The following is a 12,177-nucleotide window of genomic DNA, read 5'->3' as shown; positions in this document are numbered from 1 at the left end:
AGGCATGTACAGCAGGCATTGCGCACGGGGATGAACCCTGTCCCTGCCAAAATTTATTTTGCCGGTTTTTATGTCACTAATAATGTACCGGACGTCTGTGTACGCCAGAGCAGTGGCTGTAGCGGTCTCCTTTTCTTCCTCAGAAGTGGTGCCTGAAGGAAGCTCGAAAGTTAGGTGCGTTATATGTGGGTTGTGGACAACCACAGTGGCTCCGTGCTATGAGCACGGAGCTCCGTACTCATAGCCGTTCTCAAGCGGCACTTGGGTCATCCCCGTACCATTTTTGGTGCGTTCTGCGCGCGCCTTCCTGAGACATTAGCCAGGGCGGGGGTGCTTGATTCTTGGTAATGGTTTGGCATATATTGAAGTGTGAATATGGGTGGGGAGTGTTATTAGTGATATATTGTTTGCAGGAGTACTAAAGCCTAGCTGAAGGAGTATGTTACGCCCGGTAGTTGCAGCGGCTAGTCTAATATACTTGGCTTGTAAGTTAGCCTCTCGCAGTTCACGTAAGGTGTTATGGACTCATAGTTCGAGCACTTTCTCGTTTCCAGCGTTTTTCTGTAATTTAAGTGCTGCTTTTGTTGCTTGCCGAAACAAGCAGGCTATTTGCTGCGCATAAATGGTTTATTGAGGTATTGCGTATCATAAACAATTCGGCTGAGTGTATAGGCGTGCGCTACGCGAAAGGTGCACGCCTGTCTAAGCCCATGTGCGCCTCCTGCCACCCTTTTTATGAGTTGCGTGATGGCTGCGATGCCCTTTTTGAGTCGTTTAATTGCGTCTCCGTTTTTTTTTTCATCCTGTGGAAGGCACAGTCCAACAATGCGGATGGTATGGACCTGGGGTACCTGTGTGCCCTGAATTCGGATTTCTATGCGAGTTTTATAAGTCCGTCTCTTACGGGGTATGGCGAGTAATTCCGATTTTTCTGGCGAGCACGCTACTCCGATTTTTGAGGTGAGTTTAGCAATGATACCTGCTGCCGTATGCAGCGCGGCCTCTATAGGGCCGTGTGACCCGTGAGTTGTCCAAATTTTGAAGTCATCGGCGTATAAAGTGTCACCGAGATGAGGGATTTTGTGCAATTCTCTAGCTAAGGAGATAATTGTGATGTTGAACAGAAGGTGGGAAAGCACGGAGCCTTGCGGTGTGCCCACATTGGCAAGAGTATAGAGTGTGGTGTGGAGATTACCGATGGGAAGCGTGGCTGTCCTCTCTTGGAGGAAGACCCTTATGCAGTTGTATACCTGCATACCTGTTTGAATGCTTGTTAGTGTCTGTAGGATTGCTGTGTGCTGTACATTGTGGAAGGCTTTTTTAGGTGTATAGCTAATAGCTCACTAGTGTTATTTGGTATAAGTGGGTCAAGTACTTCTGATGTTCAATTAACACTTGTTGCTGGGCTAGTTGGTGCATAGTTCTATGTACAAACGTTAGCGCAAAATAAGACAAAGCGCGTTTTCTTGTCTACCTTTCTTGTGAATGTGTATTAATTAGCGCTAACGTTTGTACATAGAACTTCTGATGTTAGCTGTAGCATAGCATCCTTTGTTGATAAGCGGGGTTTAAAACCGACCATAGTGTGGGGGTATTGCCTCGTGTCATCCACGAATGCTGCTTGCCGAGCTAGTATGACATTTTAAAGGGTACGCACCTGCGCGCAGAAGACGGGACACAACAAAGAAACAACCACGACATGTAGAGAGCGCGACTTCCAACTAGTTTATTTTCGTAGTAGGCAGATGCATTTATACCCATGCTGGGCAAACACAAGATTAACAAAGACACGCACTGATCATGTCATCATACCGCCGCCAAGTGCGCCACCAGATTACGCGCAAAATTACGCGCAAAATTGATTCAAATCCTTCAATGCCTTAAGCAAGAAAAGAAAAAGATAAAAGGAATGGTGATGCATGAGGTGAGCGATGAACGTAGCTTTCAAACATCTCTTGGCAAAAACAGTGTCAAAGTGAACAAAAACAATAAAATGGTCAATGCGTAAAATTTTACTTATAGTAGCAAAAGGAGTGTCAATAAAGCGATAGCAGAACAACTAAAACCAAAAAGCCAATACTAAGGTAAAATAGAAGAGAAAGGTTCATTTAAAGAAACTCGAATCGAAGGCTAGTCCAACAGGAAACAGCCAGGGAAACCAAGTTAAGGCAATCACCAGATACAGGAAATCACATGTGTCATCCAAGAATGTTATCTCTTTGTCCAGCAGTACATCAGAAGCAGTGCCAATGCATTTGTCACCAGTGTTAGTCATGTGAAAGGCATCAATTATTTCTCTCCGAACATTAGTTTTGCATGTGCCAGGACCGAGGTACTTCTAAAGAAAAGCTTGCATTTATGAGTCACAACATTCTCTGCAGGTGGCGTCTTACATGGTTTTCTACTGTCCTCTTATGTTCCCGCAGTCTGTCGTTGACGCACCTTCCCGTTTTTCCTATGTATACACGACCACAAGTTAAAGGAATGCTGTACACAACGTTGGTGGCGCAACCGACATACCTTTTTTCATGCGTCTTTTCACATGACTCCCGCTGCCTGGACAGGAGAGTGCATATACTAGACAACTGATTGGGACTGGAGAAAATAACCTTCACCCCATGTCCCTGGCCTATCTTCTTTAAGTTGTGAGAAAATGTGTGGATATACTGAATAATCTTTACGCGCTATCTGAGGGCTATTCAAGAAGCTACCTTAAGCTGGAGGTGAGCGATATCGGTCGCATATTTGTTGGGGTGATTGGCTTGTTGAACTTCGGGATTAAAATCACTCTTCCGTGCGTTCATTCTGCTTGGAGTGTGCCTTTTTTAAGTGTCTTTTATAAAGGTCTGTTAGTTCCTGGACTTAATTATCATCTAGATTTCTGAGGGTCACCGTCAACGCTGGTTTATTATCCAATATTTGTATGTTTTTTGTTCCCTTGCTTTTTGAGCAAGTAATATTGTAACGTGAAGGCGTCGAACAGAAACAGGGAATATATTTATAGAAGGAAAGCACACAGCGCAGCGCAGCCGAACAACCGGGGAAGCGCCTGTTCTGCGAAACAATAAAGGTTGACCAGGGACGTAGGGCCGCTCGCTTCACTCGCTGCCGCCCGCAAAACCACGCTGTGCAAGTTGTGATCGGTGCAAAGCATGAATGTGGCGCTCCAGCGGCAAAGGGAAGAAGCGAAAGTCAAATAAAACAAAAGAAAACTATCGCAAATCGGAAGAGCTCGCCTGTAATTCACATAGACGGGCAGACGGCCTGAGTTGGACCGTTTGGCACGCGCTCCGCAGTTCGCATTTCATTTGACGCCGAGAGTACAAGCACTACACAACGCACAACACAGATGACTTCCTTAAGTTGTGATAATTACGCAAGATAAGGCTATTCTTAAAGAGCTTCTTGTGCTTCATTCATCTGTACACGAATAAATGCACTCCCAACAGAAATACACACTTTAAAATTGAAGCGCCATACCTGCGCGAGGGCAATGGCGAATTGCGCCAGGTTCACGCAGAGCTGGCTGGTCTCCTCCGCCACAATTCCAACAGCCTTTTCAAACTTGCAGGTTAAATTCTGCAAGGCTTTCATACTGGTGGGATCCGAGGCAGCTACAACGCTCAGGATTGTGTCCGCTTCTCCTATCTGTAGAGGCATAAAAAACAGCACAGTGACAATTTAAGGACTAAAGAGAAACTAGAAGTAATAATGTTGCCGAATCACCTAGAGCCAGTTTTCGCAGCAAGAATGAAAACTTTTGAACGAAGAAACGCAAATAATAAGCAATAGAATTAAAAGAGGAAAATGAGCATGTCTTGCTAACTAAAAAATTGGCGTACGAAAAAATTATGGTCGATCTGTGTAGTTATGGTAAATGCGAATTAGGTGCGCTACCAACCAGTTCGGTTTTCAATTCGGTTCCGGTGTTTAGACTCATGTTCACGGATGGTAGTTTTCAGAGAGCGATAATTGATAACGTCTATATATGCGGTATTGGTCATTCTGTACAATCATAGATCACTAAGGAATCTTGCTGCCAAACATGGCGTAGTGGTGCATCGGTCAAGCGATGCGACGCTGCTCGTTTGAAGTAGGCGCTGTAATGGATGGGACTTCGGTTGCTTTGGTTAGGTTGAGACCCAGATTGCCCTTCTTGAGCAACCTTTCCCGATTAATTGAGCTGCCACTTTCCACAAAAACCGGCTTCATACGAACAGACAGACTAATAAACAAACTGCCAAATTCGGGGAATGGCCACTATAAATGCTAGAGCAATAAACACAAGCATAAGATATTTCATTTAAACGACCTTGAACGACCTCGAACGACCTTGAGCCGCCGTTGCCTAGCAACGTCAAAGCCGCGCTCCAACAGATGGCGCCGTCGTCGCCGCTCGCTCCACCAGATGTGCTCCGCTGGGGTAGAGGGAGAGGAGGTGCCGCCGGCTCGCGGGGGCTAATAAATATATATATATATATATATATATATATATATATATATATATATATATATATATATATATATATATATATGCGCGCTTCGCCGCAGTGTATTGTAGTCATTATGGAGAGCGCGCGAAAAAGAAGCAACGACAGAGCGAGGAAGAGACAAAGCGCTCAACAGACGCCAGAAGAACGCGCCGCACGACTCGAGTAGCGTCCTAACGATGATGCGGCTAGAAGGAGTCGTGCCACGTCCCGGAGTGACTGTTCATATGCGGAAGAGACCGCTTTGAGTTGTCGAGAGCGCCGGAAGGAGACGCTGCGTAGACGACGTTGCGAGGAAACGGAATTTTAGCAATTGAACTTGGATTAACCAGAGCTTATTAGGACGCGCGCTCCAAGGTAGGGGTTTCATGGAAGCCCGCCTTTATTGTTTAAAATAGGTTTTTTCAGGTTAAGAAATGGCTTCTGGGGCTAATTAATTGCAGCGCTGGTGGGAGCAAGAAAACAGAAGAACCATATTTACTACATAAGTGATTACCTGAATTCTAATGGGTAACTTTTCGACTATTACCGACAGGTCCATATTGCATTTAGAGGTATGTAGCCGGCCGTTAGTTATAATCATAACACCTTCTAGAACTTCGAAAACGGGGTTACCCTCGTCATTACAGCACAAAAAAACAGCAATTTCTCTCGTCTCTCGATGACCGCGGGCCTGCGGAGAGCGTCTCTCCGGGAAGCATGTACCACGAGACGATCTCTGCCCTACCCTCCTGTAGCAGCGAAGGGGTCAGGAGCGGAAGGAGCGCAGCGTAGGCAGTGCAGCGGCTGTCACGTCGTAGCCGCGTCACGGAGTGTTGCTATTTAATGGACGTCGCTTCCCGCTCCTGACCCACATTAGTTTAGCTACAGCTGGTAGGGTAATCGCGTTTTCGAGATCTATAAACTGATGTATATACTACTAAAGGCCGGCCTCGAATATCTAATTACAATCAGGCGCCTCTCTGTAATAGGTAAACATGATAAACGCGTTCGAACTCAATCACTTTGCATGTTAACACGATCTGCCAGTTTTCTGACGTCCGAAAACACTGATATTACGAGGACGTAGAGTGCCATAACTCGAAAACGAAAATTCAGGATAATAAAGGCGGGCTTTCCTGGAACACCTGTTATGCACATTAGAATTTAATGCACGCATCAAATAATATCGCCGAAAAAAGATTCTCAATAAGCAATTCTTCTCGTTCACTTGATTGATTGGTTATGGATTAACTGTAAATATATCCGCGTTTCATCTCGGCAACCATTTCATTCTTAATAAACAATTCGTTCATGTCTTGAAGCCACGCAGCGCGCCTCAGACACGTCCGCTTAGAAATATAAACTTTTTACGAGCCCTTTGCTTCAAAAATACGACTATTTTCATACAATGAATATGAGCTTACACGGGCAAAGGTATAAATATTGCCGTCAGGTGACCCCAGGTAGTAAGAAACGACAAGAAGGTTAAGATTTTGCCCACGCGCCCTGAAAGCTTTTCTTTGAACGCTGCTGGTGAACGGTGTCTCGGTTCTTGTTTCTGTGACATTTTTGGTGGACGTGCTGGATCTCTTTATGACTATGTCGCACAACCCTCCTCGCACCGCGGACCTCATGCCTCTGCCGGTCGACACCTGTCACATATATTAAGGAGCCTAAATTAAATTTTTAAGGAAAAAGATGTGAAGAAGACAACGCGAATTAACCGAAGAATAAAGAAGAGGAAGAAGAACCATTCGTTGAGGTAGAGAGAGATGATTGGTGGAGAAGCATTCGGTGAGGTGGAGAGAGATGATTGGTGGAGAAGAGAAGAAGACGACGACAAGGCTTACGTGGACTAACACCGAGACTATAAAAGGGCGAGTGAGAGCGAGGCACTGGGGGGGAACAGCAGAGAAGCGGAGGCTCCGGCAGGTCAGGGACACATCGGCTGGAAGGGAGCGACGCCGGCGACTGCTCCGGTGAGCTCGCGTTCTACGACATCGCATCGTGGACTTCCGGCCGTGCCTGAGACCGTTCCGGGGAGTCAACGGAGGACGCTATCACCTGCTACGGCCAGGGGTTTCTCCAGCGCTGTTGTCACCCATCCGGGTGGTGCCCCCAACGCCAACAACACAGGCATCACCTCCACGGGCGCTTGGACCGGGAGCTTGTACGACACAGCCAGCGACGCCAGCCCAAGCACGCCGAACTCCGCCTCGACGCCGGCTACGGGATCCATACAACACCGCAGCCGCACCGAACCAACCGTGAGCACGAACGCCGACCACGAGTAGTTGAACGCTAGTAGTAGACGCTGGTATTAGTGTGCCCGGGTCGTGTGTAATTATAGCCTTTGTGTGTTGTGTTAGTTTTGTTAGTTTTGTGTTCCAGTTTGTGTGTCACGTAAGGTGTATTAAATGTGCGTTTTTGTGGGTACACCCGTCGCCTAGTCCATTCTTTCGGTCCGAGTGTTCTCCGGAGAGATCCGTGACCAAGATAAGTGGCGAGCCTGCGCCAAGATTCATTTCCTTTTTTTTCTTTTTGCTTTGTCTCGGATCTTTTCGATTTCTCGACGGCAGAAAGTATGAATTTGGCAAAAACGTTAGAACTGGCGCTCAAGCTGGGGTTAAGCAGTAAAGAGGCGATGCGTCTCTATGACGAGGAGGCAAAGAGGCAGAGAGAGGAGGCAGATAGGCAGAGAGAGGAAAGGGCGCAAGCACGCGCCGACGCTCGCGAAGCAGAAGAGCGCGAGGCGAAAAGAGCTCGCGAGGCAGAAGAGCAAGAGAAAAGAGCTCGTGATGCAGAAGAGCGCGAGGCGAAAAGAGCTCGCGAGGCAGAAGAGCGCGAGGCGAAAAGAGCTCGCGAGACAGAACAGCGAGAAGCTAAAAGAGCCCGCGAGGCAGAAGAACAGGAGAAAAGAAGGATAGAACGGGAGAAGGAGTTTATTTTGTGGAAACAGGCGCATGTTGCGGGAATATATGAGGAGATCACGGACAATTATCAGCGTTGCTTAGCGGGTACAGATCTCCTAGACCGGCCAGAGTTTGCCCAAGGAAGCTGATGGCTCCTTTTGATGACAAGACAGATGATTTGGATGCATATCTGCAACGATTCGAGCGGATAGCTTTGGGGCAAGGCTGGGAGCGCAGTGAATGGGCCACGGCATTGAGCATGTGTTTAGTCGGAGAGGCGCTGAATGTGTTCGGAAGGATGCCTGCTGCTTATTCCATGGACTACGAGAAAGTCAAAAAGGCGCTCCTCGAAAGATTCAGGCTTACGACAGAGGCTTTTCGTCAGAGATTTCGCACCGCGAAACCTGAGGATTCGGAAACCGCTAAGCAGTTTTCTTGAAGGCTGACCAACTATTTTGATAGGTGGCTTGATATGTCAAACACAGAAAAGCGTTTTGAAGGTGTGCGTGACAAGCTGGTCACTGAGCAATTTTTAGCGTGTTGCAGCTCAAAGCTGGCGCTATTCCTGAAAGAAAGAAAGTTGTGTTCATTGGAAGAGTTCGCCGACACTGCAGACCAATTCCTCGAGACTCAAGCGCTAAAAATTTGAGTAAGGCAAAGGAGGAAACCCAAAATACCCTAGAAACAGACGCGGCAAAACCAAGAGTATATGGAGGTGCATCTAAGGCGCCAGCAAGGTGTTTTCTCTGCGGCAAGGTGGGACACCGTGCAGCTGACTCTCGAACTAGTAGCACTGCCCAAAAAACACAGGTTGTGTGTCAAGGTTGTAAGAGGAGGGTTCATACTTTGGATGAGTGCCGATACAGAACGCAGGACCGAGCTGCATGCGTTGTCTACTCTAGGTTGGAACTTGTCATGCCACCCGAAGTTCCACAGCTGAAAGGAGAGCAAACGCCGCTGGGCACACGCAGGTGCCTCGTCATCCGCATCAGGTCTAACTACGCCCTCCCCTCTCCTGTAGGGCATACGATTGCGCAGATAAACAATCTCTTTTTCTGCCAACGCCAGGGAGGGAGTGCTTACACACATGTCGCCAGCTTCTTGAATACGAAAGGCTTCGATAATTTCTCTTTCTTTTTTGTCGGCTCCCACATGCATCACAGACGTAGCGTCATATACTGGGATACAGCCTTTACAACTTCTGCAATGCTTCACCAATTCAGCTCCACCGGCCTGTGACGAAACATCCCTTCTATGCTCTCTAATCCTGTCGTTGACACACCTTCCGGTCTGGCCTATATATACCTTGCCACAGGCAAGTGGAATGGTGTACACCACTCCCGTTCGGCAGGTTACACACTTCATTTGGTGCCTTTTGCTGCAACACGGCTTCTTCGTTTCTGTGACTGCTGAACATAATCTTACCAGCTTTTCAGGGGCTGTCAACAGAACACCAACACCACACTTCTGGGCAACTTTTTTGAGGCGGTGGGATAGACTGTGGACGTACGGGATTGCGACCCGCCGCTTAAGCCTTTCTTCACCTGCCTTCACTTTGGCACCACCAAGCTCCCGTAGTAAAGCTTCGACCACCGCATTAACCGATTCTAGAGGGTAGTCCGCCTTGTCCAAACGGTCAACCTGCTCTTGCAGACTGGCTTCCATGTTATGCGGGCACGACTTCTGCAGAGCCGCACGCAGGCTGTTCATCACAATGCCGCGCTTCACTACCTTCGAATGAGCCGAAGCATAATTTAAAACCTGTTTTTTGGATCTCGGCTTATATGCCCAGCACGTACGCTCACCCGTGATGCATAGGGACACTTCTAGAAACTGGATAGTGTCCAGTAAAGACAGTTGAAGTCTAGCGGGTGTCCTGTGTGTGTGTAGCTGGGTGTTGTGTCTGTTTCTTACCGCTCAAAATATGATTTCTTTAAGCCGTTACCAACTAGCCCAACTTAATGTTTTAACGAAGCCGCTGGAAAATGAGGCGGTGAGTGGAACACCCAAGTCGAAAGCAGCAATGCCAGTGGTGGTTGGGCTAATAGGGGACCGTCCTATATTGGTGCTTAGAGACAGCGGAGCTAACACAGTCTTGGTTCGTAGAAGCCTGGTGAAGGACGAGGATCTTACAGGGGAAGTGTCGGCCGTCACTCTGGTAGACAGCACAGTAAGGTACCTTCCTGAAGCCAGGATTCTAGTGTCCAAGCCATATTATACTGGGCAGGTAGTGTCAAAATGCGTAGACCAACCCATCTACGATCTCATCTTGGGGAACATTGCGGGTGCAAGAGGTGTCGAAGACCCCAATCCCAAGTGGAGGATGCTCGACGTTGAAGAACATCCAAAGGAGGAAAGGCCCGCGACAGCTCAGACGGGTGCAGTCAGTTTCTCGTCGGCAGTGGAGACAAGAGCTTAAGCGACAGCCCTAGCAACGCAGCTTCCGCTCTCTACTCCTGTTACGATGTACTTGAGCGCAACACCGGGCGAAATTGTAATTAGGCAAAAAGAAGAACCGAGGTTGAATGCTTGCTTCGAAAGAGTCGGGGAAAAGGTGAAAAGAAGGCATATTCGGACGTCATTCGAGTATTCAATTCAATTCAACTCAATTCACCTTTATTTTCAACATTTCGCAATGTTGACCGTCTTCCAGGCAAAAGGCTGTGGGGACAGCTTGACTAGGCCTGATAGCCGGCGACAGGCAACAGTGACAGCAGTAAAAAAAAAGTTATACATGTACTGTTACTTCGAAAAAGACACATTTTATCATAAATTTAAAAATATAAGAGCAGAAGTAAGAGTCAAGGAGTCAAGGCATTATACAAGGACTAGCGTATACATGCACACGAGATTACAACAGCGACAATCATTGCACTCAAGTTAGACATAAAGCTAACATTACTGTGTTTATAGGATGCAAGCACAAGTCACTCTAGAAATATTGAACGCAAAACTTTGCGAGTTATTACAGGCTTAATAAACCTGGCCACATTGAGCTTATTTAGTAACATTGGCATTGTATAGCTTAATGACTGTAGAAGGTAATTTTTTCGGTGGTGTGGAATCACTCATTCTTCAGGCGCGCGTGGTTTTGAAATATTGCAGCGTAGCGTTGCACCTGAAAATGTCAATAAGAATTGTCTATACTTTTCATTAGCAAAGTGAAACTGGTGAGGAGACGGTAATTATAAAGGAAGTGAATATTGATTATATGATGCCGACGAAATCGCTCGGCAGTGGGATGTAAATATAATACATTGTTCAAGCAACATATGGCTTTTTTTCTAGACGAAGAAGTGCATTGACGTTCTTTTTAGTAGCCGTCCCCCATACTAGAGTACAGTAGTTAAGGTGTGAACGGAAGAGGGCGTGGTGTACTTGTAATCTAACGGAAATCGGAAATATGTCACGCGTCCGAAATAAGGCACCTACGGCAGATGAGAGTTTTTTGGCTAGCTGTTCAACATGACTGTTCCATGTCATCTGACTGGAGAATATGACACCTAGTATCTTATGCTGTTTCACGACATCTATTTTATAAGGTCCTAGTTTTAGTTCATGACTAGAGGCGACACGTTTGTTTTTAGGTGCAAATAAAATTGCTTTCGTCTTTTTTTATTCATTTTTAAGCTGGTTGTTTTTAAGCACTATTCGCAATTCTGAACAAATCGACTTCATTAGTGGAACTAAAGAAGGAGCTTGAATTATCGGCATATAATACGAACACAGCATTATCATCAGTATAGATAAGATCATTTACGTAAACATAAAATAAAAACGGCCCAAGAATACTGCCCTGTGGGACACCGGATGAAATCTGTTCGAAGGTGGAATAGTAACCATTAATGTCAACACATTGGGATCGGCCGGTTAGGTACGATTGCAAAATAGTATTTGTTAACCCACGGGCACCGTAATGATCTAACTTATTAAGGAGGGTTATGTGACATATCGAATCAAATGGTTTACTGAAGTCTATATAGATTCCCAGGGTAAATCGATTAGCTTCAATGTTTGTAATGATAATTTCTTTTTGCAACAGAAGGGCAGACTCCGTTGACCTACCCTTACCGAAACCCTGCTGGCATTCTGTTAAGATATTGTGCTTAGTAAAAAATTCGTCTTGTCGGGTAAGCATAATCTTCTCAAAGCCTTTTGAGAAGGTTGGAATTATCGATATAGGCCTGTAGTTGCTTAAGTCGTTCCTGTTTCCTCCCTTGTATATAACAGAGACTTTTGCACGTTTCATGTCGTCAGGAAAAGAGCCAGATGATAGCGAAAGATTGAATATATGCACTAAGTATGAACATACGAGATCAAGAACATGTTTTGTAGGTTTTATCTGAATGCTGTCATTTGGTAAATGGTCTTTGTTAAGTGGTTTTTTTGCACAGGGAATGCATATTTAGTTCAGGAAGGCGGGTCCAACAGCTGGTGTTACCTAGAGATATGCGAGAGACCGTGCTACGCTTAGGACATGACATCATTAGGGCCGGACGCCAGGGTGTTCAAAAAACGGTGTCTAGGATCACCGAGTTCTTTTGGCCGGGTGTTCAGAGTGACGTTAAGCGCTTTGTTCGCTCATGTGACGTGTGCGAGCGCACAGTTCCGAAGGGAAGAGTTGGTCCCGTACCTCTGGGCAAGATGCCAGCTATCGACCTACCGGTTCAGCGAGTGGCGATTGACATTGTGGGGCCAATCTCTCCAGTATCCGCCAAAGGCAATAGATATGTGCTTACTCTAGTTGATGTGGCCATTCGTTATCCTGACGCTATTCCACTGAGAACTATTAA

At 46.4% G+C, this 12,177-nt stretch overlaps 1 protein-coding gene across 1 annotated transcript in view; it reads right to left on the bottom strand.

Moving 5' to 3' along the window:
• The window catches only part of LOC144123047 (neprilysin-1-like), a 240,814-nt gene that overhangs the window by 108,458 nt on the left and 120,179 nt on the right, over positions 1–12,177 (bottom strand). Inside the window, exon 16 of the mRNA XM_077655963.1 lies at positions 3,481–3,648. Coding sequence (XP_077512089.1) covers positions 3,481–3,648 — 168 coding nt within the window. The remainder of the gene's footprint in view (positions 1–3,480; positions 3,649–12,177) is intronic.

The sequence above is a fragment of the Amblyomma americanum genome, chromosome 3 (assembly GCF_052857255.1).
Source record: "Amblyomma americanum isolate KBUSLIRL-KWMA chromosome 3, ASM5285725v1, whole genome shotgun sequence".
Taxonomy (NCBI): Eukaryota; Metazoa; Arthropoda; class Arachnida; order Ixodida; family Ixodidae; genus Amblyomma; species Amblyomma americanum.
Note: the sequence above shows the minus strand (reverse complement) of the source record. Positions and strands in the feature narration are given on the sequence as shown.